At 44.2% G+C, this 25,699-nt stretch overlaps 1 protein-coding gene across 3 annotated transcripts in view; it reads right to left on the bottom strand.

Moving 5' to 3' along the window:
- The window catches only part of CABLES1 (Cdk5 and Abl enzyme substrate 1), a 112,811-nt gene that overhangs the window by 5,375 nt on the left and 81,737 nt on the right, over window positions 1-25,699 (bottom strand). For 2 of the 3 annotated variants that reach the window (XM_024206505.1, XM_024206507.1), the window contains 5 exons: window positions 22,849-22,948; window positions 21,029-21,185; window positions 19,754-19,857; window positions 1,328-1,434; window positions 9-216 (listed from right to left, as the gene is read on the bottom strand). In XM_024206505.1, coding sequence (XP_024062273.1) covers window positions 9-216; window positions 1,328-1,434; window positions 19,754-19,857; window positions 21,029-21,185; window positions 22,849-22,948 — 676 coding nt within the window. The remainder of the gene's footprint in view (window positions 1-8; window positions 217-1,327; window positions 1,435-19,753; window positions 19,858-21,028; window positions 21,186-22,848; window positions 22,949-25,699) is intronic. The other variant, XM_024206506.1, reaches the window with a different exon arrangement.

Raw genomic sequence — 25,699 nt, 5'->3', positions numbered from 1 at the left:
ATACTTACATCTATAAGATGTTTAACTTCATGTTTTCTGAGGTCACTGCCAATTTTGGCTGCTAGTAGGACACACGCTCCAGCACAAAGCTTTCTGTTCTGCTTGTTTAGTTTCCCTTTGAGAGCAAGCTTCTCAAAGTAGACAAAGGCCATGGCCACAGTGGGTTCCTCAAAACCACACTCTTCTTGAGCTAGTTTGCGCATCTCTCGCTTGAGGCTGAGGAAAGAGAACACAGAGACAGACATGCTGTGTGAGCTGACCCAGAATTCATAGATTAAAGCAAGAGATGCTTTCATGCGCAAGCAAACAGGAGGTGGGTGGGTGGGTGGGGGAATGCAATTTACATGGTTGGTAACTTTCTGTTTCTATTTGCTATTATCTAATATAAATCAAATCCCCCAATAAATATTCACTCTGGCGTTTCAGCTATGAGAAGCAAGTTACTAAATCACTAAAAATGATGTAGCAGAACCATTAAGATACACATGCCTTACTGAATAGCTGCGTTCAAATTATTGTAATCATTGCCCTTTCCTCTCCTCTTTCTCCTTTTCTGTCTGACACGTTTCGTATCCTGTCACATTTAATTGGTAAGCTCTTCAAACTACTCCAGTACTGCTTCCCTAGTTACTTCTGCAAAGCATCAAGTACACTCTGGGGACTTGCAAATAATAATAATTTGAAGGTTCAAATGAAAGTGTTTCCCTCTTAAATGAGCAGCTCCTTCAGCTGCATCCGACGGTGAAGTCATAATTCTAGCCTGCTGTGTTGGAAATAGTGGTTTAAGCACCAATTCCGTATTACATCTTCACTGCAACGCTGAATAGAAGGGAAACCCCATCTATAAAATGGTAAGTGCTGGGTCATATCTATCACAGTCTGTTATCTCAACGTTTCCTAACCCGATCCTACCTTGTAGCTGCATTATTCGGGTACACACAGAATCTAATCTCCCCCTTCCTCAAAGTCTGACTAAGCTTTTAGTACCATGAGCTCTGAGATTTTCTATCCTCGTCACGGCACTCATAACATAGTGGCTGTCCAGCTCACATCCACCATCCCTTTAGGTTTTTTTTTTTTTTTTTTTTTTTTTTTTTGTAATTATTTTTTATCCAAAAACCTTCTCTTAGACTTCCCTATCTTATTTACTCTGCTCACAAGTCAAAGCAAGTGCCTGATTTATTCTGTGCCTTTGAAGGTCATTGTTTCTGAAAATCAATTACTATTGTGATTTCCTTAATGTACAATGGCAACAACAATTCCATGAAAATGTGAGTGTAGTTGCATGCTGTGGCAGGCTTAAATCGTGTGTCATTCTGCACAGTACCTTCTTATTTTACTGAGGGTTAACTTGATGTGAGGGAACTTCTCCTTGAAGGTCTCATTCATGTCTTTTTTGAGGTCTGATGGCTTCACATAGTCAATTACGGTAGTCTGCAACAGATCAGTAGAAATGGATTAGTTATCGTAATCTCTAACAGATCACTCCAAAAAACCAAATAGTGACTTGTATGTCAGTTTTGGGGAAATAATCTGAATTAGCAAAACAGAGTGTGTGATTGCTCTGTCAGAACAAGTGAACTGAAATCTAGAATGACGACTGCTCAGAGCAAACAACCACAAATCGCTATAATAGTAAAATACATGTTAAGATCAGTTTTCAAATAACATGTTGAAAATGAGTTCCAAATATGTGGGTGGATGGAGCCCAGTTAATAAGTATTCTTGTTAGGACAAAGCAAAGACCTAGGTCATAACAGTAATTGATTTAATGCACTTGAGTTTTGTGTGCATGGCTCTATTCAGTTCTGAAGCACAGTGCTAATTTTCTTTCAAGTTTAACTATTTTGCCTTTTCAGAATTTGCACCAGAAGTACCCTTTTGAAGTCCGTGTTGTAACTGTCTATTTTGTTAGAAATGTATATCCCATCTTTCTTTAAATATACACATTCATAAGCCTAAATGGCAGGGAATTCAATGTAATATGAGGTTGCATAACTTAGCTTAGAGTGCTAGTAAGCAGGTAAAAGAAATGTTTAGTCAATCTACATAATCTTAAGAATATCTTTGTGACAGCTTCATTTTGGTGAGATCTCCTCTCCTTTTTGTTATTAAATGAGTTCTGCTGTAACCTAGAGCCCAAGCAGTGAGAGATTCTCTCTATGTGACAGAAAAGAACTCTTGACTATTGAGGGGGATGCTATCTAGAAAACTGCCTCTTGCCCTCCTGTTTTAAGGGGGGAGGGATAGCTCAGCGGTTTGAGCATTGGCCTGCTAAACCCAAGGTTGTGAGTTCAGCCCTTAAGGGGGCCACTTAGGGATCTGGGGCAAAATCAGTACTTGGTCCTGCTAGTGAAGGCAGGGGGCTGGACTCAATGACCCCTTCCAGTTCTAGGAGATAGGATATCTCCATTAATTTAATTTATTTAAAGATCTTCCCACTACTATGTTGGCCAAAAATTGCCAAAGCAGTAATGCTCAAACATTCATGTTGGAAAAGTACAGAGATTTCCTGATTTTTTTTTTTTAACTGTTTTCACTTGAATAATGGACACGCCATCGCGCCCCACGCGGCCCCAACATCGCCGCCGCAGCCGCCTCCTGTGGAGGCTCAGGGCTCGGTGGCCGAGTGCTCCGCAGTTGGCTGGCAGCTTCCCTCTCCCCGGCAGCTTCCTGCTTCCGGGCCGAGGGAAGCAGGAAGCTGCTGGGGAGAGGGGATCTGCCCGCCAGCTGCCCCTCGCCCACCGCGGGCTCCTCCTCTGCAGCACTGCCCGCCGCGGGGCTGGGGCTCTCCCGGGGCTTTGCCCTGCACACGCCCAGCACCCCCGGGGCTGCTCCTGCCTCCACGGGCTGGCCCCAGATCCCCTCTCCCGGGGGGCTGGGGTCCTGCTGCGGCTTGCGCCCCTCTGCCTCCTCCGTGGGGCAGGCAGCCCCAGGGGGTTGAGGCCGTGCCACCCCTTCCCCAGCTTCCCCCTCCAGGCTCCAGCAGCCCCCGCACTGCCCTTCCGGGCCTGTTCAGCCCTCGGCCCCAGCAATGGGCTAACCTGGGATGGGGTTCGCGCCTGGCGTGCTCTGTGCTTGGGGCGAGGCGGAGATGAAGGAGCGGGCGTTCAGCAGCCCCGCCGGCCGGACTACCAGCTCCACGGAGCCGCCGCCGCCTCCTCGAGGCCAAGCGAGGCCGCGGAGACCCAGCAGGACCCCGCGCCCTCCCCAGTCGGGGAAGAGACTGAGAGTTCCTCCCCTTAGGCCTGGACGGGAAGGTGAGTGACTGAGCGCGCGCTGGGCGCTCGGCCCGGGGCCCAGTGCCCCATCCCCCTGCCCGATGGCCCCCGCAACACCCCATCTCGCCCGGTGCCCCCCAGGGCCTGCCAGGGGGATGGCATCAGGTCCTGCCCTCATGCAACCCACCCCTACTGTGTAGGTGAAGGGGGCGGCCCGACCTGGGGGGAGCCGCAGCAAAGCCCCGCCTGGAGCTGGTGCAGGAGACGAGCGTGGCTCTCAGCCCAGGCTCCGGCATCAGTCTGCAGCGGGGAGTGGAGCCACCCCCCCATCGGCTCGGCTCAGCCCAGCCCCACTCTTAAAGGGACATGGACCCCACTGCGGCTCGGCCCGGCCCGGGGCACGGGGGGTGTCAGGGTGCGTGCAGGGGGCTCCCGGGTGCCTGCAGGGCCCTGGCAATAGATGGGTCTGGAGAAGCCAGCCAAAGGGCGGGGGGGCGGAGCGGCCGGAGGAGGAGCCAAGGGGGGGGGCGCCTTTTTTATGTTTGCTCCCCCTGCTCTTAAAACCTGGCTACGCCACTGACCGTAAGGTGTCTGCTATGCTGACCTTCCATAAAGTGCTACAGATGTGTAATGTGCTGGCCCAGTTGGGAACATGCCCATTCTATTATTAATAGATTGTAAGGTGAGAAAACACCATTATCCTCCTCTAGTCTGACCTCCTTCATAGAATATCACCAAGTGATCCCTGCATCAAGCCCATAACTTGTTTGAGCTATAGCAGATCTTTTAGAAAGACATCAAAATCTTGCTTTTAAAGATTTCAAGTAACAGAATACACCACATCCCTAGTAAGTTGATCTGAAGACTAATTGCACTCACTGTTTAAAAATGTGCATCTTATTTCTTATCTGAATTTGTCTACCCCTTCAGCTTCCGGCCATTTATCCATGCCTGGATAAAAGTGAGGTGTGAGTAGCACTGCAAAGAGGGGAGAGAAATCCTAGAAGCAGCCAAGCCAGGGGAGAAGGTCTGAGCTGAACTTTCTTATTGCTTTTTGTTAATGAAGTCAGTAGACAGCGGAGTTTTGGACTCTGCACAGTATGCAGACTTAATTTTAGAACAGGTTGAGGGCAGCCACTCACCAGAACCTTCTTTTATAAGCCTTATCAGCTATGCCCCAGGGACACACTTTTATTTTCTATATGGCACACTTTATACAAAGAAAACAAACCCAAATACATCCAAATGTGATATAATATTTGACAATTGTCCATCTTTCATCTGATCTCAATGGGAGTCCTTCCACAGACGTTTGGATCAGGCCCAAACTGCTTAGAGAATTAAGTGTGACCCACAATCATTTGAGGTAGATATTATACCCATTTTACAGGCAGGAAAAATTAGGTAGAGCGCGTAAGTAACTTGTGCATGGTTACTCAGCAAGTCAGGAGTGGGATAGGCGATAGAGCCCAGAATTCCTGATTCTCTTTGCTTTAATCATGAGAGCTGATTGTCGAAAATAACGTAGCTCAGCACTAATTAATAATATACTTGGGTTGAGGTCAGGATTTCCTGACCCTCTTCACTAAGGGGACTGAGGGCTGTGCATAATTTGCTTAGAACAGTAGATTTTTAGTTGCTCCCAACTTCTAGTTTGGAACTGTGGCTCGTGGAGACTCCAGACCCCATCATGACTGCTCAGATCCAGATGGAGCACTGCTTGCTTGAACCCATAGATGATGTTCGTCCATCGTTATTGATGAAGACCTCAACAACTCATTCTTCCGATGACCGGGCTCTGTGCGTCCGAAGATGACTGATCAGTCCGATTCGGGCGTGGAACGTCCTGTCACATGTCGGGCAGACATGTAATGGCACTGTTGATGATGTACGAGCAGCTCTGGACTTGCGCAGCTCACGCTTTTTTTCAGCCTCAGCAATATGCCTCGCCTCAGAGATATTACTGTCTGTGTGAATGAGGCTGCGCCATGCTGGACGGTTCAGTGCGAAGGTTTCCCATGTGGCGGTGTTGATCTCGAAGGACTTCAAAGAGGTCTTCAGCGTGTCCTTGAACCGCTTCTTTTGTCCTCCATGGGAGCGCTTTCCCTGAGTGAGTTCTCCGTAGAAGAGCTGTTTAGGAATGCGTTCGTCTGACATTCTCACGACATGTTCGGCCCACCTGGTCTGGGCTCTCATCAGCAATGTGTGAACTGACGGCAGACTGGCTCTAGTAAGGACATCAGTATCGGGCACTTTGTCCTGCCATCTGATTTTTAGAAGCTTTCGCAGACAGGAAATGTGGAAGTGATTGAGCCTTCGTGCATGACTCCGATAGACAGTCCACGTCTCGCAGGCGTACAGCAGAGTTGGAAGCACCACTGCTCGATAGACCTTCAGCTTCGTTGGTAGGCTGATCCCTCGACGTTCCCAAATGTTGGAGTGCAATCGGCCAAATGCAGAGCTGGCTTTAGCAATTCTGCAGTTTACTTCATCATCGATTGACACTGCTCGGGAAAGGGTACTGCCCAAGTACGTGAAGTCGTCCACTGTCTGAAGTCTCTGTCCATTTACAGTGATGGACGGTTCTGAGTACGGAGCGTGGGGAGCTGGCTGGTGCATGACCTCAGTCTTCTTGATGTTAATGGTGAGACCAAAGTTGTTGCATGCAGTTGAAAACTGAGGAGTGCTGAGGTTGTTGGAGTCCTGAGATTTCTTTTGAGAATCTGGTGGGTGAGGAGATGGTATTTTGTTCTGTTTTCTTGCTGACTGGCTGTTTAATGTTGGGTGGAATTTGCTGCTGTTTTGCTATTATCTTTATCGTTATGAATTCTATTTTTAATGGCTGTCAGGAAGCTCAGTGCCAGGCATAAACAGGCATCATTTAAATTAACGAAACAAATAGATATAGACAGAGGCAATCTTTGGCACACATAAGTAACTGTGTTTGGCCTCAAACCAAGGGCTAGATTTTCAACAGAGTCCAGCTCCCATTTAGGAACCTAACAAGCTACCAGATTTTCCGAAGTACTCAGCACCCAGCAGTCCCATTTTGGGCAGATTGTCAAAAAGAACTCAGATGGGTTCTTCTGAAAAACTAGCCACTTATTTTGTGCTTAAATGGGAATTGAGCTTTTTTGAAAATCTGGCCCCAAATGCATATAGAGGGAGGATGGTCTTATAGCTAGGGCATTGGTTGGGGGATCTAAGTTAGGGGACCTAAGTTCTAGTCCTATCTCTGTCACAAGCCCACATTCAAGCTTCTCACTTATGGTATGTCTACATTCTGTGTCTGGCCTGTGTCAGCTGACTCACGCTGGGGCTGTGGGGCTGTTTAATTGTTGTGTAGACGTTGAGACTCGGGCCGGAGCCTGAGCTTCGGGACCCTTGCTCCTCACAGGATCACACACCTAAGCCCAAATGTCTGCACCGCAATTGAACAGCCCCTTAGCCTGAGCTCTGTGAGCTCGAGTCACTGATGGGGCCAGCCACGGGTGTTTAATTGCAGTGTATATAAAGTGTATGGGGTTGTCAGGGAGGGGTAGTACCTCTGATGGGGGAGCAGCTCATCCAACCCATAGATACTGTGGACCAGAATACCCTATTGAATGAAGAGGGTGGTACAGGGCCACATTTCCCTCAAAAGTTACATTTTCTCTGGCCATCTCTGCAGAACAGAACTGTATTGACAAATCATATCCTCAGCATTTTTGACTCCTTCAATTGCTGAGGAGCAGATTGCCAATCATCATTTAACTTTCATTCTTTAATTGCCAAAACTAAGTATTCAAGGATAGATGGGTAGCTACTCCGCTTTAGAACTGGATACAGAAAAAACACCTCATCAAATGAGACTTGCCAATCTTGCTCAGTCAATAAGAAAAAGCCCAGAAAATTGTTCCTTCAAGCTGGACATTGATCACAATCATTAAATCATCAGGATGAAAACCAGCGAGTGCCATCCCTAAGTAAGATAACAGGATACTATCACCACATTCAACAAATAGTACTGGCTCCAATGGATCAGAGACCACTAGCTCTCTCAGTTTGTCAGTGCCACGATAGATAACTAAACTAACCACCCTTCAGAATTAAAATTGAAGAACTCCTTCTCGGCCACCGCTTCAGATCTAAGGGAACTCTGCACTCAGGGGATTTAGCCCCAGGGGAGAGTAGACTGCAATACGGCTACATCCATATCCCAAGAGTTCTGCCAGAGAGGGCCAGCCGTAAACCATGGCTGGGCAACAGAAGAGTCTGCTGATGGGGACTTCTGAGAGCGATGCTAAATAGCATTCCCCATTCCACCCCAACCAGCAATGCAGCCGGACTCTCCATCATTGGGACCTTACTGTCTGGGTTCTGCTGCAAGAACAAAGGGATGGAAAATGCAATTTTAAAGTATAAACTAAGGTCCTGATTACCAAAGAGAACACGCCTGGTAAGCTACTTATTTGATACTGCTCCAGTGGTGCAATGAGAATTTCCAAGGTACAGAAGTTTAAGGCCCATCTAATGAAAGACATGTGTTTAGATCAGCGGTTCTCAAACTATGGGGCCTGCCTCCAAAGGGAGGTATGGGAATGTGTCAAGGGAGGCATGAGCTGTGTGCTTCCACTTTACTTATTTATTTTATTTAAAGTGCTCTGACTGTCAGCCCCGGGTGACTGGGGATTGTGCAGAAGGGCTATGCACATCTGGGAGGCAGGGGGAGAGGATAAAGGGGACAGCTGGAGCCCCGCTGCCTGGGCTTTTCTCCCCCACCCAATCCCTCACCGGGAGGCAGCTCAGGCTCTCCTTCCCTACCACTCAGTCCCTCACCTGGGCTCAGGCTCTCCTTCCTCTCTACCCAAATCCCTCACCTGGATGTGGCGGTGGGGCTCCAGCTGCCAGCCCCAGCGTGGCGGCAGCAGCAGCGCACAAGTAACGGTGGCGCTAAGTCTGCTGTGAAAAGAGTTACTTGTGCGCTGATGCTGATGTGGTGCTGCCTTCAGAGCTGGGCCCCCAGCCAGCAGCCACTGCTCTCCACTCTGGCTGGACAGCAGTATATGTGTGTGGAGGCATAAACGGCCACAGATACACAGAAGGGGGGCGTGATCAAATACGTTTGAGAACCACTGGCTTAGATAGTCAATAGTTTTAGAGGCAAAACCCCGACATGCAATAGTAATAGAGGCCATACAGCTGAATCAGAAGCAGGTTGTGGGGAACACAGTGGGGAACGGTAGCAATGGGTAAAAGGAAAGAGGAAAAGAAGGATGCCAAAAGGAATTTTCTGCAGTTTCAAATATATGTGGTGGGAGGAGGCTAGACACATTTCTCAGAGAACTTTTTAGAAACACAGCCAATCTTGAATGCCTGAAGTTTCACCGTACCTCTGATCCAGGCTCTGCCTGGGCTAGGATTCTGATCAATACTGATGTTCCAGTACATTCCCCCAGAACAGGATAGATAGTTCTTCTAAGCAAAACACACTGCTGCACTATGTGGATTGTGTTGCTATCTAATATCAAAGCATCCTCTTCTTTGATGCTATCTAGTATCAAGGCATCCTCTTCTTCTTTCTTGTTACTTCCCTATTCGGGATCAGTGACTTTTATAGCCTTCTTCCAAAACTCATGATAGTAGGCCAGGCATTTGTGCTGATTGATCTCTCCAAGGTCCACTGATATTGATTCCATATACCAAGTTTCTGGTCTTCCCATTTGGTTGTCTTCTGTCCACAATCATTTCACGAGCCATCCTAGCATCATAACTCTTGGGGCTCTGCTGGACATGTCCATACCAACGTAACCTAGGCTCCCTTAACTTGTCTTCAACTGGGGCAACCTGTATTAGGCCCCTCATTTCATTTTCTCCCATGGAGTGTCCAACCATCTGACCACCTCAACATCTTCATTTCCCTGGTGGAGAGCATACTAATTTCCTTCCTTGTGACTGGTCAAGTCTCTGTTCTGTACATTAAGATGGGTTGAATTACAGTTTTATACACTCTATTTTTTATCTTTATCGGCATCTTTTTGTCACAGAAACTGGGGTCAGCTCCCACCATTTGCACCAAGCAGCTGTAGTACAATGCCAGGCATCACTCATGAGGACACCATCATCAACAACCACTGATCCTAGGCACACCTCTACCCCGATATAACGCTGTCCTCGGGAGCCAAAAAATCTTACCATGTTATAGGTGAAACTGCGTTATATCGAACTTGCTTTGATCCGCCGGAGCACGCAGCCCCTCCCCCCCATAGCGCTGCTTTACCGCATTATATCCAAATTCGTGTTATATCAGGTCGCGTTACAGCGGAGTAGAGGTGTATTTAAATTGTTGCCCTCTTCTAAGCTCTCACCATAAAGAATATCACAGGCAGAGTTCTTCTCCCTCAGTTTTCAGAGCCTCGGTCTTACAACAAAAAGAACGAGGAGTACTTGTGGCACCTTAGAGACTAACAAATTTATTTGAGCATAAGCTTTCATGGGCTAAAACCCACTTCATTGGATGCATACAGTGGAAAATACAGTAGGAAGATACACACACAGAGAACATGAAAAAATGGGTGTTGCCATACACACTATTACAAGAGTGATCAGTTAAGGTGGGCTATTATCAGCAGGAGAAAAAAAACCTTTTGTAGTTATAATCAGGATGGCCCATTTCCAACAGTTGACAAGAAGGTGTGAGTAACAGTAGGGGAAAAATAAGCATGGGGAAATAGTTTTCTTTGTGTAATGAGCCATCCACTCCCAGTCTTTATTCAAGCCTAATTAAATGGTGTCCAGTTTGCAAATTAATTCCAATTCAGCAGTTTCTCGTTGGAGTCCGTTTTTGAAGTTTTTTTGTTGTAATATTGCGACTTTTAGGTCTGTGTAAGGGTGCGGACTCACCCCTGCGGCACCCCCTACTGGTTGCTTCGGGGAATCAGCTCGTCCAGCGTCTGGAGCGCCCTCTACAGGCCAGTGATCTGCCTTGTCTCTACTTCTGGCCCCTGTGTCCCTCCCAGGACCCAGTGCCCCTATTACTGGGATGCTGCCCCCTGGCAGTACCCCACAGATCTGGGTCTCCCCTCCCTGGGGAACCCCCACCCACTATCCCCACCTTGCCTCAGCACTAGGCCACTGCCAGTCACCAACTAGCTCCCTGGGGCAGACTGCAGTATAGGCCACTCATCACTGGCAAGGGGGGTTTGGAACTGCTGCCTTGGACTAGCCCTGGGCTGCCCTCTGCAACCCCCAGTACCCCTTGGCCTTCCGCTAGGCCACAGCCTGGGGCTATCCAGGCTGGAGCTTTCCAGCTCCTCAGCCTGTCCCCAGCCCTGCTCCACTCAGGTACGCTGTCTCTAGCTTGCTGCAGCCAGGCCCTTCTCTCTCTGCACTCAGAGAGAGACTACTGAGCTTCTGGCTCCCAGGCTCTTTATACAGGCCAGCTGAAGCCTGATTGGGGCGTGGCCCCAGCTGCAGCCACTTCCCCCGATCAGCTCAGCCTTCACACTGCCTGCTCCCTGGGCTATCTCAGGCCCTTCCAGGCAGGAGCAGGTGTCCACCCTGCTACAGTCTGTAATCAAGTGACCAGGGAGACTGAAGTGTTCTTCAACTGGTTTTTAAATGTTATAATTCTTGCCATCTGATTTGTGTCCTTTAATTCTTTTATGTAGAGACTGTCCGGTTTGGCCAATGTACATGGCAGAGGGGCATTGCTGGGACATGATGGCATATATCACATTGGTAGATGTGCAGGTAAATGAGCCTCTGATAGTGTGGCTGATGTGATTAGGTCCTATGATGGTGTCCCTTGAATAGATATGTGGACAGAGTTGGCAACGGGCTTTGTTGCAAGGATAGGTCCTGGGTTAGTGTTTTTGTTGTGTGGTGTGTGGTTGCTGGTGAGTATTTGCTTCGGGTTGGGGGGCTGTCTGTAAGCAACATTCACTCTAAGCCAGTGGTTTTCAAGCTGTGGGTTGGGACCCCAAAGTGGGTCGCGAGTTCATTTTAATGGGGTTGCCAGGGCCAGCGTTAGATTCACTGGGGCTCAGGGTATAAAGCTGAACCCCAAGTCCCACCACACAGGGCTGAAGCCAAAGCACGAGTCCTGCTAAGCAGGGCTGAAGCCAAAGCCCCAGGGCAGCGGGGCTCGGGCTTTCTGCCTTGGGCCCCTGCTCAAAACTATGTTGCCAGTTCAAAGTTGTCAATCTACCACACATATCACTAAGTCACCAGTGAAAACCTATTCCAAGGCTGCTCGCTTCATAAATTCCCACTTCCGTGACAACCGCAATCAAAAAGGGGCTCAACGCTGATCCCTGATGTAGGCCAACGATTACTGAAAATTCTCTGCTATATATATTTAGTTTTGACCATGGTAGTCACACTATCATATATATCCTGGGTAAAATGGACATAACTTTCTGGCGCACCTCTCTGTCACAAACGCCACCAAACTAGTTCTCTTGGTAAATGATCATATGCCTTCTCCAGGTCCACAAAGACCAAGTGCTGTCTCTTCACTTCAAACATTTCCACGAGGATTCGTAGCACAAATATGGCATCCATTGTGCTTCTTCCTCGTATGCATCCATACGCACATTTCCAGGATGTACTTCCCAAATAATGATTATTTCACAGGCTGCTGGTTGGCCTGGCATAAGAAGACAGGTTCACAATCTGATACTTGGTCATTAGTGATATCAAATGATATGTTAGCATTAGAAATGGATACCAAAAAAATCAAACCAGTGCAATGAAAATGATGTAAATTCCTGAAAGCAATTTTAATGCACACTTCATTGGTCTAAGTGGAAAAACGAAGGCCCAAGTATTATAGAAGAGTCCATTCAAGCTCTAGATACTATCAAACTAGATTTTTAACTGCAGGTTTTGGCAACATACATGAACCACTCAAACATCTCTCTCGTGGTTTATGTTGCACCAGAAAAAAAAATATTTGCATGTGTTGTAGAGCAGTGATTCTCAACCAAGAGTCCGGGGCCCACTGGGGGGCGCAAGCAGGTTTCAGGGGGTCTGCCAAAATAAACCAGAAAGCAGGGCTGGTGTTAGACTCACTGGGGTCTGGGACTGAAGCAAATTAGCTTTGCAGGTCCCCTGTTATGTGTAGGGTGACCAGATCAGAGGAAGAAAATATCGGGACACCGGGGAGGGGGGGGGGGGGAGGGCAAAAAAAAAAAAAAAGCCAAGTGCTGCCTGCTGAGCAAACGAAATATCGGGACAAATTGCGTCCCTACCAGACATCGGTTGGGACGCGGGACAAACAGCTAAACCAAGCAGTTGTCCTGCTTGCTACCCCCTAATGCCAGCCCTGGCTTTTAATCTACTGCATATGCAGAAAAAGAGTTGTTGTGGTACAGGTGGGCCATGGAGTTTTTATAGCATGTTGGGGGGCCCCAGAAAGAAAAAGGTTGAGAACCCTGGTGTAGAGTTTTTCTTTTTCTCTGCCTGTGCATAATGTGTTTTGGTTACATTCTTATTTTCAGTACTGTCCCTGTTCAGAAGAATGGAAGTAGTTAGGAGAGAGACAGGAACCATCAGAGGGGCCAGTGAATGTACACAAACCTGGAGTGCAGTGTTGATGGGTCTCTAGCAGAGGAGCCGGAATTTTTTCTGACACTATTGTAGCTATTATTTTGGTGCGCTTAAAGATTTTTTCAGACTCTGCAAGAAATACTATTTTTTGATAGGTCAAGGAAGGATGTTACCACTTATTTTAGCATGATTTATTCTACCTCCTCCCTAAAATAGAATATTTTATTTATATTTAAGTACAAAATTTACTTTGCGGTGCCTTAGTAATTTGAAAAGACACATTTTCAGCATGGAGGATGGGGAGTTCGCTACATGACTCCCTTTCAAAGTAAGAGACTTCACAGAGATGATTTTCAGTCTTTGAAAATCAACAGGAGTTAAGCACTTACCATCTGTGCCTTTGAAAATCTTCCCCTACAAGGCGAAGTTTGAGCATCACTTTACAAATTTGCCTTACAATTGCATCTTTCTCCTTAAGGTTGAGCTTCTCCCCCAGGTCCCAGCACTGAGGGCCTCCAGTCAATGAGCCTAATTCTATAAATCAAGAGTAGCTCAACTGAAACCAAGAGCGACACTACTATAAAGCCAGTGTAAGTGTGATCAGACTCAGACTCAACAGGAGTTGAGGACACTCCATGCCAAGCAAGATCGTGCCAAACCAACCTGATCTCCTTCTTTGAGAAAGTAACAGATTTTTTAGATAAAGGAAATGCGGTGGATCTAATATACCTCGATTTCAGTAAAGCGTTTGATACGGTACCGCATGAGGAATTATTGGTTAAATTGGAAAAGATGGGGATCGATATGAAAATCCAGAGGTGGATAAAGAACTGGTTAAAGGGGAGACTGCAGCGGGTCATACTGAAAGGTGAACTGTCAGGTTGGAGGGAGGTTACCAGTGGAGTTCCTCAAGGTTCGGTTTTGGGTCCGATTTTATTTAATCTATTTGTTACTGACCTCGGAACCAAATGTAAGAGTGGGCTGATAACGTTTGCGGATGACACAAAGTTGGGAGATATTGCCAATTCGGAGAAAGATCGAGATATCCTGCAGGGAGATTTGGATGACCTTGTAAACTGGAGTAATAGTAATAGGATGAAATTTAATAGTGAGAAGTGTAAGGTTATGCATTTAGGGATGACTAACAAGAATTTTAGTTATAAGCTGGGGACGCATCGGTTGGAAGTAACGGAAGAGGAGAAGGACCTCGGAGTCCTGGTTGATCGCAGGATGACTATGAGTCGGCAATGTGACGTGGCCGTGAAAAAAGCTAATGCGGTCTTGGGATGCATTAGGCGAGGTATTTCTAGTAGGGATAAGGAGGTGCTGGTTCCATTATACAAGGCACTGGTGAGACCTCATTTGGAGTACTGTGTGCAGTTCTGGTCTCCCATGTTTAAAAAGGATGAACTCAAACTGGAACGGGTACAGAGAAGGGCCACTAGGATGATCTGAGGAATGGAAAACCTGTCGTATGAAAGGAGACTCGAGGAGCTCGGTTTGTTTACCTTAACCAGAAGAAGGCTGAGGGGGGGATATGATTCTCTCTTTAAATATATCAGAGGGATAAATACCAGGGAGGGAGAGGAATTATTTCAGCTCAGTACTAATGTGGACATGAGAACAAATGGATATAAACTGGCCGTGGGGAAGTTTAGGCTTGAAATTAGACAAAGGTTTCTAACCGTCAGAGGGGTGAAGTTCTGGAACAGCCTTCCGAGGGAAATAGTGGGGGCGAAAGACCTCTCTGGCTTTAAGATTAAGCTTGATAAGTTTATGGAGGGGATGGTTTGATGGGATAACGTGATTTTAGTCAATAGGTCAATAACGTGCCATTGCTGGTAATTAATAACAATGGTCAATGATGGGATATTAAAAGTTACTACAGAGAACTTTTTCCGGAGGGTCTGGCTGGAGAATCTTGCCCGCATGCTCGGGGTTCAGCTGATCGCCATATTTGGGATCGGGAAGGAATTTTCCTCCAGGGTAGATTGGCAGAGGCCCTGGAGGTTTTTTGCCTTCCTCCGCAGCATGGGGCAGGGGTCGCTTGCTGGAGGATTCTCTGCGACTTGAAGTCTTTAAATCACGATTTGGGGACTTCAATAGCTGAGTCAAGGGAGAGAATTATTCCAGGAGTGGGTGGGTCAGCTTTTGTGGCCTGCATCATGCGGGAGGTCAGACTAGATGATCATAATGGTCCCTTCTGACCTTAAAGTCTATGAGTCTATGAGATCAAGCCCCAAACCCACATATTTCAGTGTAAAAACAAAACAAACAGGGGGCAGGAAGAGTCTCTCATATCTTGAGCCAAATCCCAGTCTTTTACTATGGCAAAATTCCCCTTGACTTCAGTGTTTTACTCAATAAGGACTATGGCCCATATGGTTTAAATCAGAAAACTAGAATTACAAGAACAATATACAAGGTTATAATTATTGTTTGAAGTTAGTGAAGTCATGCAGATTTACACCCGCTCAGGATCTGGCCCAATATGTGTAAAATTTCCCTTTGTTCAGATCATCTCGTCACCTTCCCTCTCTCGCTCCCCCTATTAATTGATCTTCACGTCCATAAAGGAGGAAAATTCTACAAGCTTGCAGCTGCTAAACTCTAATGATAAATGCCTGCCAACTAGTAAAGCTGTAATTATAAACCCGAGCTCAACACATACTGAACAAAATGTCCATTGCTGACACCAGGGTCACCCTCAGCTCCTCCCACTTCTGCACTTGTGAAAAGCAATAATTAAAGCTGCATTCCATTCAGGACTGCAAACGGATTGGAATCAGTACATAGTAGGTCTGCAACTGCTGTGGTCACTTTGCAGTGTTCTGTTAATATTAAAATGGCTAGGCACGTTCAGAAAACTGCATGTTTATCTCTCAGAGCTCCAGCTGCAATCTGCTTTAATGGCAGCATATGGTGATTTGCAGACAAAACATTTTGGAGGAAGAAAGTTAACTGGAAACAATTATGCAACCAAACTATCTAACAGACCCTGATTCTGCGCCCACTCATGGTGATATAAATTAGGAGTAACTCCACTGAAGTTGATGGAGTTACAACAGTTTTACACTGTTCTAAGAGAAATCAATATCTTTGGAATCATGTCGGCATCTATAGAAGCCACTCACTCTCTAGGGTGGAGCCAGTGTTCTGCAAATCCAGAACAAAATTATGAAGAAGATGAAATTGACATCTATTAGAACAGCACCTTACTATTGCAAGCAAAATGCCCTTCAAAGACACTTACCAGTCAAATTCTGCTTGCTTTGTTCTAAAGTGGAACTATACTATTAAGACATTATAGAATAGCATAACAAAAAACAAGAGTTTTGGGAATGGTTTTGGAATGCATAACTTTACCCATGTGAGTAGTCCCATTGACTTATGTGGGGCTGCTCATGTAAGTAAAGTTACAGAAGCACTCATGACCCCAGTCCTACAGATATTTAAGTCTGGGCTTACAGGATGGCATAATCTGAATATCAATGTGGATTCCAACACTATTGGCCATATAACAGGATAGCAGAAAATATTTTACCTGGCATTCTACCTAGCAAAATGCCAGCATCCATCAGTTTGCAACACTCTGGAAGACTCTAGTTTAATAGCTCTAAACCCCATTTCCAATCTTAAGAGCAGTTTATATCCACTGACATCACTTTAATCAAAAATAACCCTCCAGGGTCAATGTGCGTAATGGTCAATGGTGGTCCTCCTCACATTATTCTAGTGTTCCTTTTAGATGTTTGGAACCCTCCCACTGTCAGATGAAGGTAGGAACCCCCTCTCTTTTCATCAAGAACAGGGGGTAGAGCCAGCAGGAGCTAGGGCAGCACAGGCTGCTTGCAGAAAACAGCAGCTACCTAAGGTGCATGGGGAAGGAGAGAATGATCCTGTGTCCCTCCTGGAAAAGAATGTTGGATAGTCTTGGGGGCGGGAGGGTAAAAGGAGGTAGAGAGGACAGAGACAAGGAGTGGATGGAAGGTGTGAAAGACGAGCAGGAAAGTGTGTGTGTGTGTGTGTAAATGTAAAAGAGACAGGGAGCCCCTGAGGAGCTGATCACCTTCTCCTTGCTATCAAGCTGATGTGCAGTCAGCCTGTCTCTATTCTTTTTCCAGCAGTCTTTTGATTTGCTGCTAGGAGAAGAGAGAGGGGCTATAGGGTATAGGAAGTAGTGTAGTTGAGGGTAAACCTGAGTAAACCGAGTTTACCTACTTCTCATTTGGGAATATGGAATTTAATTTAGGTTAAGTTACCTTCTTCTTTTCTTTTCTTTTTTAACACTACGCCACTAGGCCTGGGCACCTTTCACCACCAGCCTTGTCTCTCACATAGACCTTTGAGTGGTGGGGGAAAAGAAGATGACAGAGGAATACCAGGAGAAGAATAGTCAACTTTTCCCTGAAAATGTCCTGCTGCCTGACCTTTAAAGGTAGGAATCCCGCCTGAGTGCTCCAGTGGCTCTGGTGGTGTACTGAGAGGCCATGTCAGTCCCTTAGGTATCCAGGTTTCAAACTTGTAAGGCTTTACATAGCAGAACGCATGTCCCAAATTAGGCTTGGCTGCAGAGAGTCAATGCAGTCATCACAGAATTGGTGTGATATGCTTTCTTCAGCTCACACTGCCAAGCAAGCAGCTGAAGTCTGTGCTACTGTAGCTTCTAAACAGTCTTCAGTGCTAGCATCACATAAACAGTCCTGCAGTAATCCTGTTTATTGATTTGGTATTCATAATTGTGGCAAGGCCATCATTAGACAAACAGGTGCAATCATCACCATTTACAGATTTGTGTATAAAGGCACTTTTGGGTACCTGTATTAGCAGAGAATTCCAGAGCATCTCCAAATTGTGAGCCTCCTGGACATAAATTAGGTGAATCCCCTCCAAAATAATTCTACATGCGTCACTTGGCATCACCTCTTTCTTGTCTACAATGAGCTTCGGCCACGCCCTCACCTAAGTCTATAACTCTGCCCGGCCTGGGAGATAACACACTGCTTATTCTTGAAGAGACTGAGAGCTGTATATCAGCTGCATGCTGTATTACAGCCAGACTATCTCCCCGTTTCACACAGTGGCTTCAGAAATGTAAAGCAGCAAGTGGCAGAATACTTGCAGAATTCTGAAGATGAACAACTGTCCCGCATCAGCCTTTGCTGTTTAGTTTATCAAAAAGAAGACTGACAGGTGACTTGATTATGGTGGATACTTACCTTGGTACTTTCATCTGTAGAAAATACTGGGTACTAAATGCCTCTTTAATCTCGCAGAGAAAAGTATAACAAGGAGCAATGGCTGGAAGTTAAAGCCAGACAAATTCAATTAGAAGCAAAGTATAAGTCTTTAACAATGAGGATAATTAATCAGTGGAACAAACTACCAAGGGAAGTCATGGATTCTCCATCTCTTGAGGTCTTCAAATCAAAACTGGAGGCTTTTCTGGAAGATCTGCTTTCAGGAGCATGCACAAGAGGGGACAAGCAGTGATACAGTCCCCCCAATCAGTGGGGGCACAGAACTCCTCCGGGGCCAGAGATGACAGCTCCTCCGGCTGCCGGGGGAGAGCGAGCCCCTCCAAAAGTGGCCAAATTTTTTTCCCATGCACACCCCTGTCTGCTTTAGTCAAACACAAGTTAATTGGGTTCAATGCAAGGATAATGGAATGAAATTCTATGGCCTGAAATATACAGGAGGTCAGACTAGATGATCTAATGATCCCTCTGGCCTTAAATTCTGTGATTCTTCTAGAAGTCTGAAAACCCCCAACCAATGCCATCTATCCCAACAAAGAGCCACAGGTGGGCAGCAAAATCTTGTGGCCAGCACAATTGAAGATGGATAACAAGCCTGAAAGATGCAGCATCAACATGTGACCTCTGTCCATTGCTAGACGGAAATCATCCATAAATGAGACTACATCAGTCTCCCAGCCATACCCGTGCCAAAGCCAGATTGAAAAGGAGGGACCAAGGAAAAAGAAATCAGAGGATTCTAGGTGAAACAAAAGCTGCCTTGCTGCAGACTTCCCAATATCCTTATCCATGTGGGGAAGGTTAGAAACAAAGCAATGACTGCCAAATCAGTCTCAATGGAAGATTTCTTGAGCAATGGTTTAATGATCTTTCAGTGGAGAGAAGCTGGTTTTCCTACAGGAGGACAGGGAACATTAACAATCTCAAAACAGATCCAGTATTTTCCCCACTCAATTTCACTAGCCATGAGGTGCAAGCCAAAATACCTCTCACCTTCTTCGGATGCACTGTGCATGTGCGCACACACTCGTATGTAATGCATGTTGTAAGACTGCCCCCTCAATCAAAAGATGTGCACCAAATTCTAGGAAGGATAATGTAAACTTGATGCAATTAAAAACAAATAGAAGGCTGCAGAGCCATTTCTCTTCTCGCATAAAATATTGAGATGGGCAGAATTGTGAGCCTGAATTGTTACAGCTTTGGACATCATGGAAAATATATGGCTTTTGCTAGTGATGGGACTTTCCTTCTTACTTTGAGACTACAAAGAGCAACCCGTGCCAAAACAGACAGCAGCCTGTACAACACCTTCAAAGAATATAAAGAACCTGCTGGAAACCAGAGTTCTGTCCTAGCGATGACAGGAATCAAAAAACACAGCGCTGTTTGTGCAGCTTCATACAAAACTAAAAGCAACAGATATCACATTTACACGAGAAATAAGTGCCAAGGAGAGGAAATAAAGGTAACCCACTGAAAGACAGAACAGAATAAATGCATTATTAACCGACAAGACTTACATCTAAAATGTCCATGAAATTAAGCAGTAATAAAAGCTTTTACTTTTATAACACCCACACTGACCTACTTTTACATGTCCCCTGTCATGTAGAACAAGGGATTCCAAAATGCTGCTGTTAGGAGGTATAAATGGTGTGTGATGATTTTAAGCAGGAGATTTCAAAGTCCTAAGCACTAGGATCAAAATGTACCTACTAACTATTACCAAGTGTTACTCACCATATATGAAGGGAATATTAAAACCCGCTTGTGCTTGCCACATGGCCACTGAGGATCATCTAAAAGATTTGGGTCATAGTCAATATAGTCTCCCAGGTCACTGCCTATAAAGAACATATAAAAAAAGTGATTGAACAATTAACTGCATCAAGAAATGTCTTAGACTTAACATATGCAGCAAGTAAGTTTTCAGTCAATGGACAAAATTACCTCTGTCTGGGACTTCTGAAGGAGCCTAAGGGAGATAGCGGCAACAAAATCCTGTTGAAATTGAACAGTAGCTTGGTGCCTGCTTCTCTTAGGCCTTTGAAAATCATAAACTCTCTTGCTTGCCATTCCTTTTAAACATACAGAAGTGTCCCTTCCACAGACGTGTGTAAGAAACCCTTGGATACAGTAAAGTTGTTGTGCATGTAAAGTCCCCAAGCTTCAATGACAATATAATTTGCAGAAAGATGCTGAACCTACTGTTTATGAATATAATCTGTAATTCTCCAAGCTCTGAATTCACGACTCTTTGTGAATTTACATAGTGTAGCCGTGAGTCATAAGTTTGCCATCTAAATGTTGATCTTTATATTACAGTATACATACCCCTTCATACTTAGATGAGAGGTACATGTAGTAAAATCAGATCAGGGACATGGGAGAAAGTTTCAAATTTTTTTAATCAGCAAGTGAATATGATAAAGCATCTGCCTTGATTTTTCTCCTATTTATACAGACCTTTTGAGTTGCTTCAGGTAAAATGTAAAGATATCCTAAACGTATAGTGCTTTAGCTACTACTTTTGGGGGAGTGGAAGAAAAAGCCTTGTTTGTTCTGATATTGAAAATGCAACCTTCATTATTCATAATGCAAAAAGCCACAAGTACGATTTTTACATCTATGACTTTGATACCAACATTTGTTTCTTTCACAGTAATTTAGAGCGAGACAAAGTTGGCCCTTATGTATGATGATCAAAAAATAGACAGCCACTGAGGGAGTCACAGTAAGTGAGAGTGGTGGGTAGGAAGATGGTAATGGGCTACATGCCACAGTAATATTGTTCATTTGAGATTCTATGAACTTGATACCAATTTGACTAAGCAAAGTATAGGCAACTAGAAAAAGATTTTTACATAATCTACCTCACCCATTACTTTGTTTGGAGACTGAACTTTGCTTCATTTAAAAAAAAAAAAAAATTCCCCCCAGCAAACAACAGTGTGAAGAACTTCCTATAGCAAGTGTGAGAAGGGATATTAAAATAAATAACTCCTACGAAGTTACCTGTGTCAATGCTCCCCTGCGTGCTGTTAGCTCTTGCCAAGGAAAGGCTACGATGGCTTGCATTGCGAAATTGGGAGAAGGAGGAGGTGGAGTCAATTGTGTTTCTCCGTGTTCCCAAGGCATTGGTTGGAAATAGAAACTGTGTGTAAGAAACAGTCTAGACAGAAAGAGCCAGAATAGGCACACAGTTAATCACACAACTCAGCCTTAATAGGATCCGATTGATGTGACTGGGTTTGAAATTGGGGACGCCATGCAGTGTGGCTGGCATTTACCATCAAATTCAATTTTTTGTTTCAGATTTTGAGTTAATCACAGATTAATACCAGCCACTTGTTTTCCTTTCAGTGTGATCAGTTCATCCATGCTGAAAAGCTTTTGCATACATGTTATATGCCCTTTGTAAACAAGCAGATACAGTATGTTATATTTACCAAATCCTAATGAAGGGCCTAATTTCAAATCCACTGAAGTCAGCTGAAAGATTCCCATTGACTTCAGTAGACTTTGGATAAGGCCTCACCTGTATTTTTTACTCCTAGGAAAGCTGTAGCAGTTTTCCACAATTTCTTTACTGAAACAGCATTCCTATAGACCGGTTCTCAAGCACAGCTGGGACCAGAGTGAATTTGCTTGAGCAGTAATATCAGTTGTTTCAGGATTAAATGTTTCTGAAGCTACTTTTTAGTCCTAACATTTTAGTTAGTGTGGGAGATATTAGACACTGGTATGCTGCAATTAATCTGTTGCCTATCAACATGGAATAAAGATGAATGAAGGATTTGCGGTGAATAGTTTATTTGATTAATTTCCTTTTTTATCTACTTATGCATTTAACAGGAAACAGGTATTATTTTCTCAAATGTATAGAGCCTTGCGCGGATACAAAATTTGTATCTGCATTTGATCCACAAAAATGGTCCACGGATGCAGATATCCATGGATATAAAGCGGATATCCGCAGATTTGCAGGGCTCTACAAATGTATTTGTTATTCAAAATTAATCTTGGAATAATTTCAACAAATAATTTTTAGTCTGCTGATGGTTTATAAGCAGTTCATTGTGTGTATATCAAATTCAAAATGTGAGCAGTGTTTAGTTTTGATTGGGCATATAGGTCACAGACTGTAAGATCTCTGGGGCAGGGACCATCTCTTTGCTATGTGTGTGTACAATGCCTAGCACAATGAGGCTGGGGCCTTTAGTCCCTACCACGATACAAATAATAATAAATAGCAAGGTATTGTTTCTATTACTCCTTGGATGAGTATAACTAGTTGAACTAGGTTTTCAGCACAAATACTTGCATTTGAGTCATATATTCTCTATGCTTAAAAATTGTTTCCCCAAAGTTTCAGAATTAATATTTTTATTCAAGCAAATATTTGTGGATTTTCTGAGGCATTCACACAGCACAAAAGTAATGTTACTGCTATATTTCACGTATAAGATTCACTAAAATAAAAAGGGAAGCTGTAATGCTGCTTATTTGTAATACCACCTAACACATGATTTTCTAACACCAGTCAATACACTATGAAGTGATCTGTTGAGGACAAAGCAGTGCTATTGGATTTACTAATAATTTGTAGCCCTAATTATGACCAGAGGATGATTTCTTCAGGAAAAAACTAGTTGGTTTGCACTGACAGCTTGCACACTTTCTTTTCCATTCATTTTATAATAATTCAGTATGTACTGCATTGTAACCTATTCTCTTACATTATGTAGATTACAATGCAACATGTAATTTTCACTTGGCTTTGGTTATTTTACATTTTCATCATAAAATTAGATCTAATAAGCTAACATTCTTACCTTCCCATCAGCCCCTAGTTCCACACCTTCAAGACCAATTATCTCTTTTAAACACACTCCTCCAGTAGGCACACAACGTCCTCCTTCTAATTTCATATCTCTGGAAAACAGAAGCCAGTCATAAACACATTTTTTCTAAGATGGGAGCAGAAACACTGGCTATTGCTACCCTCCACCAAAGACCGATGAAATAAGATAATAAAATTAATAAAACATACAATACAGAAAGTTCAGATCAGACAACTTCTACATACCGCACTATACTACTGAAAATACTTTATAGCTATAAATTCTATAAAACTTTATAGTTTGTTCTACCCATACAGAACAGAAACCAAACCAACCAACCCCAAGTGAATCAAAGAAAGGTGCACCATGCTGGAATTGGGAATCATAACACATCTGTCTCATAACCAAAAGGAAAGGAAGATGATAAAGAGTAGGGTAAGGAGATCCACAAATGACTGCTTCCCTGCAACAGCAGGATTTATCTTCTGGGATTTGCCCACCTGATCCCTACATAGGCCTGAAAACACGTCAGCACATATTTAAGTCCTCCCCTCTTGAGCATGGGCTTAGCTTTAAAACACATGTTTAAATGCCATTAACTACAATGGAACTTTAAAATGTGCTTAACATTAGGCACATGCTTAAGCATCTCTATTCAGGAAGGGCACTATAGGCCTCAGTTCAGTAAAGCACTTTAAGCACACGCCTAATCAAATTGGTTTCAATGAGACTACTCAAGTTAAGCATGTGCTTAAGTCCTTTGCTGGGATGGGGCCTTCGGCCCAAAACAACTAGAAAGTCTACACAGCCATGTTAAAGATGAGACACACTGTGAGGCATCTCACTGGACTTGAGACTAAAGGATTGGGCCTGAGTTTGTGAATCTTCAGGAGCTTACCCTGTCCTGCTTCCTTCTGTCCACAATGCAAACTGTCATTCAGTTTATTCTCCCTCAAAGCTGGAGGGGGGAGGGGGAAGCTCTCCATAAATTACAATAAACTTTTATGAACAGCAAAATGTATCCACCTTCTGGATAAGGTGTTTCTATAATAAAACAAGACTTTGTACTGGGTATTTAACCCTTTGTAAAAATGTAAATTTTTAAGTGAATTTAACTTAGTACAATGCTACATTCTCATTTTGTTACCTGAGATTTTACTGAGCGATCAGAACAATTATATAAAAATAACCTTCTAGCAGACGCACCAGATTAAGTTCTGTGCACTTGGTAATAAGAGGCTTAAAGGAACACTTTCTATTAAAAGGAAAAAATTGTATGTGGTATAATTTTAATGATATTTAAGACCCTACTGCATTAGTTCCCACAACATAAAAACTTTATTCTAAACAAATACATTTGAAATTAATATACGTTAAAAAATTCCCAAGATGCTAAATTAATTCTTTGAAATAATATGAAAGTACTCTAGTCTCCTTCCTAAAAAGATTAGGGAGACTATAGAGGAAATTATGCCATTATACAAAACAAAAACCCAAGGAACAGTTTTTATTTAATGCAATCAAAGGGAAAAACCAAAGTTAGGTATCTTTGCTAACATTCAAAAGGAAGCAAGCGGGCATACTTTAAAAAATCAGCACAGCTGTCTTTCAGAAATGTAGTCTCTGAAGACTTAAAAGGAACTGATTCTTCTTCTGTTGGTGAGATCAGGGGCAGCTGACAAGTAAGAGTATAAACTATGTTTCCTAAACATTAGCTGAAGTTTAATGAGGAATGGTGCCTCAATCTTCTCTGTCACTTTTACTTTACTGAAATGAACGTACATCCCTGGGGCCCTGCTACTACAGTGCATTTATTCTCATTCCACTCAAAATTAAGTACTGTTCTGAAAGTGCCATTTAGAAACACTTTTCAGTCTTCTCCTTTCCCAAAGCCTATACTTGTAGGTAATATCTGCCTGCTCAGTTTGTAAAACATAGTGGTAAAATATTATTGTTTGGAACCCATCACCCTTGGGCTAGAAAGAACTTAATTCCTTTTCCTGGAGAGGACTGGTCTAAAATATTGGGCATGTTCTTCTTTACATATAAATGAAGAGACCACTTTAGTGCAGGCACATCCTTCTCCCACGTAATAAAGGACTGTGGAGAACAGTGCTTTCTCGGAGCATGTAATTCTCTCGGGCCTAGTCTACACTCCACTATTGTTCTTTTGCCTATTAACAAGACCTAAAGCAATCCAAGTCTATGTGCGTGGGCCGGGCCGAATGGCAGAGGAGGCCCCAAGGCCTCACATGGGTTAGCTTTAGGCTCCCTGCAGAGCCAGACACATTTAAAAAAACCAACCAACCAAACAACCTTTTTGGAGCCTAGGCAAAGTCATTCTGTAGTTACCTTTTTCTGGAACTATTAATGCAGGGCCAGACTGCAGAAGTTCATTGTACGGGGATGCAGAGAACTAGGGACGTGTGCAAGGAGCCTCTCCCCACTATAACTCAGCAAGCAACCTGTCACAGTTGCAATCCCTGCATTCAGGAGAGCACAGTTAAACACCTGGGGATGACATGGGCCCCCACAGCAGGTAGAGGAGGAGCTGGAACATGTCTGTTTCTTCCTATACAGCTTGTCGAGTGGCCAGTCACACCAGGGGAGAGAGACTCCATTGTTCTTTAGGCGCAGTCTCTGCAACACCCCTGTGTACCAGAGAGGGACTGTAACTGTTAAGGCTCTGTTCCTCAGGGGATGCTTCTTTACTTTGCTCAGTGGCTAACTGCAACTGTTTGGCCCCCAGACGATCTTATATATATTATTTCTAAGGCTCCAAACTCTGTGTTTTTATTATTTATAGTGTGGTAGCACTATTGTAATGACTGGGGCCTGGTCG

This window comes from Terrapene carolina, unplaced genomic scaffold, assembly GCF_002925995.2.
Source record: "Terrapene carolina triunguis isolate 2854851 unplaced genomic scaffold, T_m_triunguis-2.0 Scaffold58, whole genome shotgun sequence".
Lineage (NCBI taxonomy): Eukaryota > Metazoa > Chordata > Testudines > Emydidae > Terrapene > Terrapene triunguis.
Note: the sequence above shows the minus strand (reverse complement) of the source record. Positions and strands in the feature narration are given on the sequence as shown.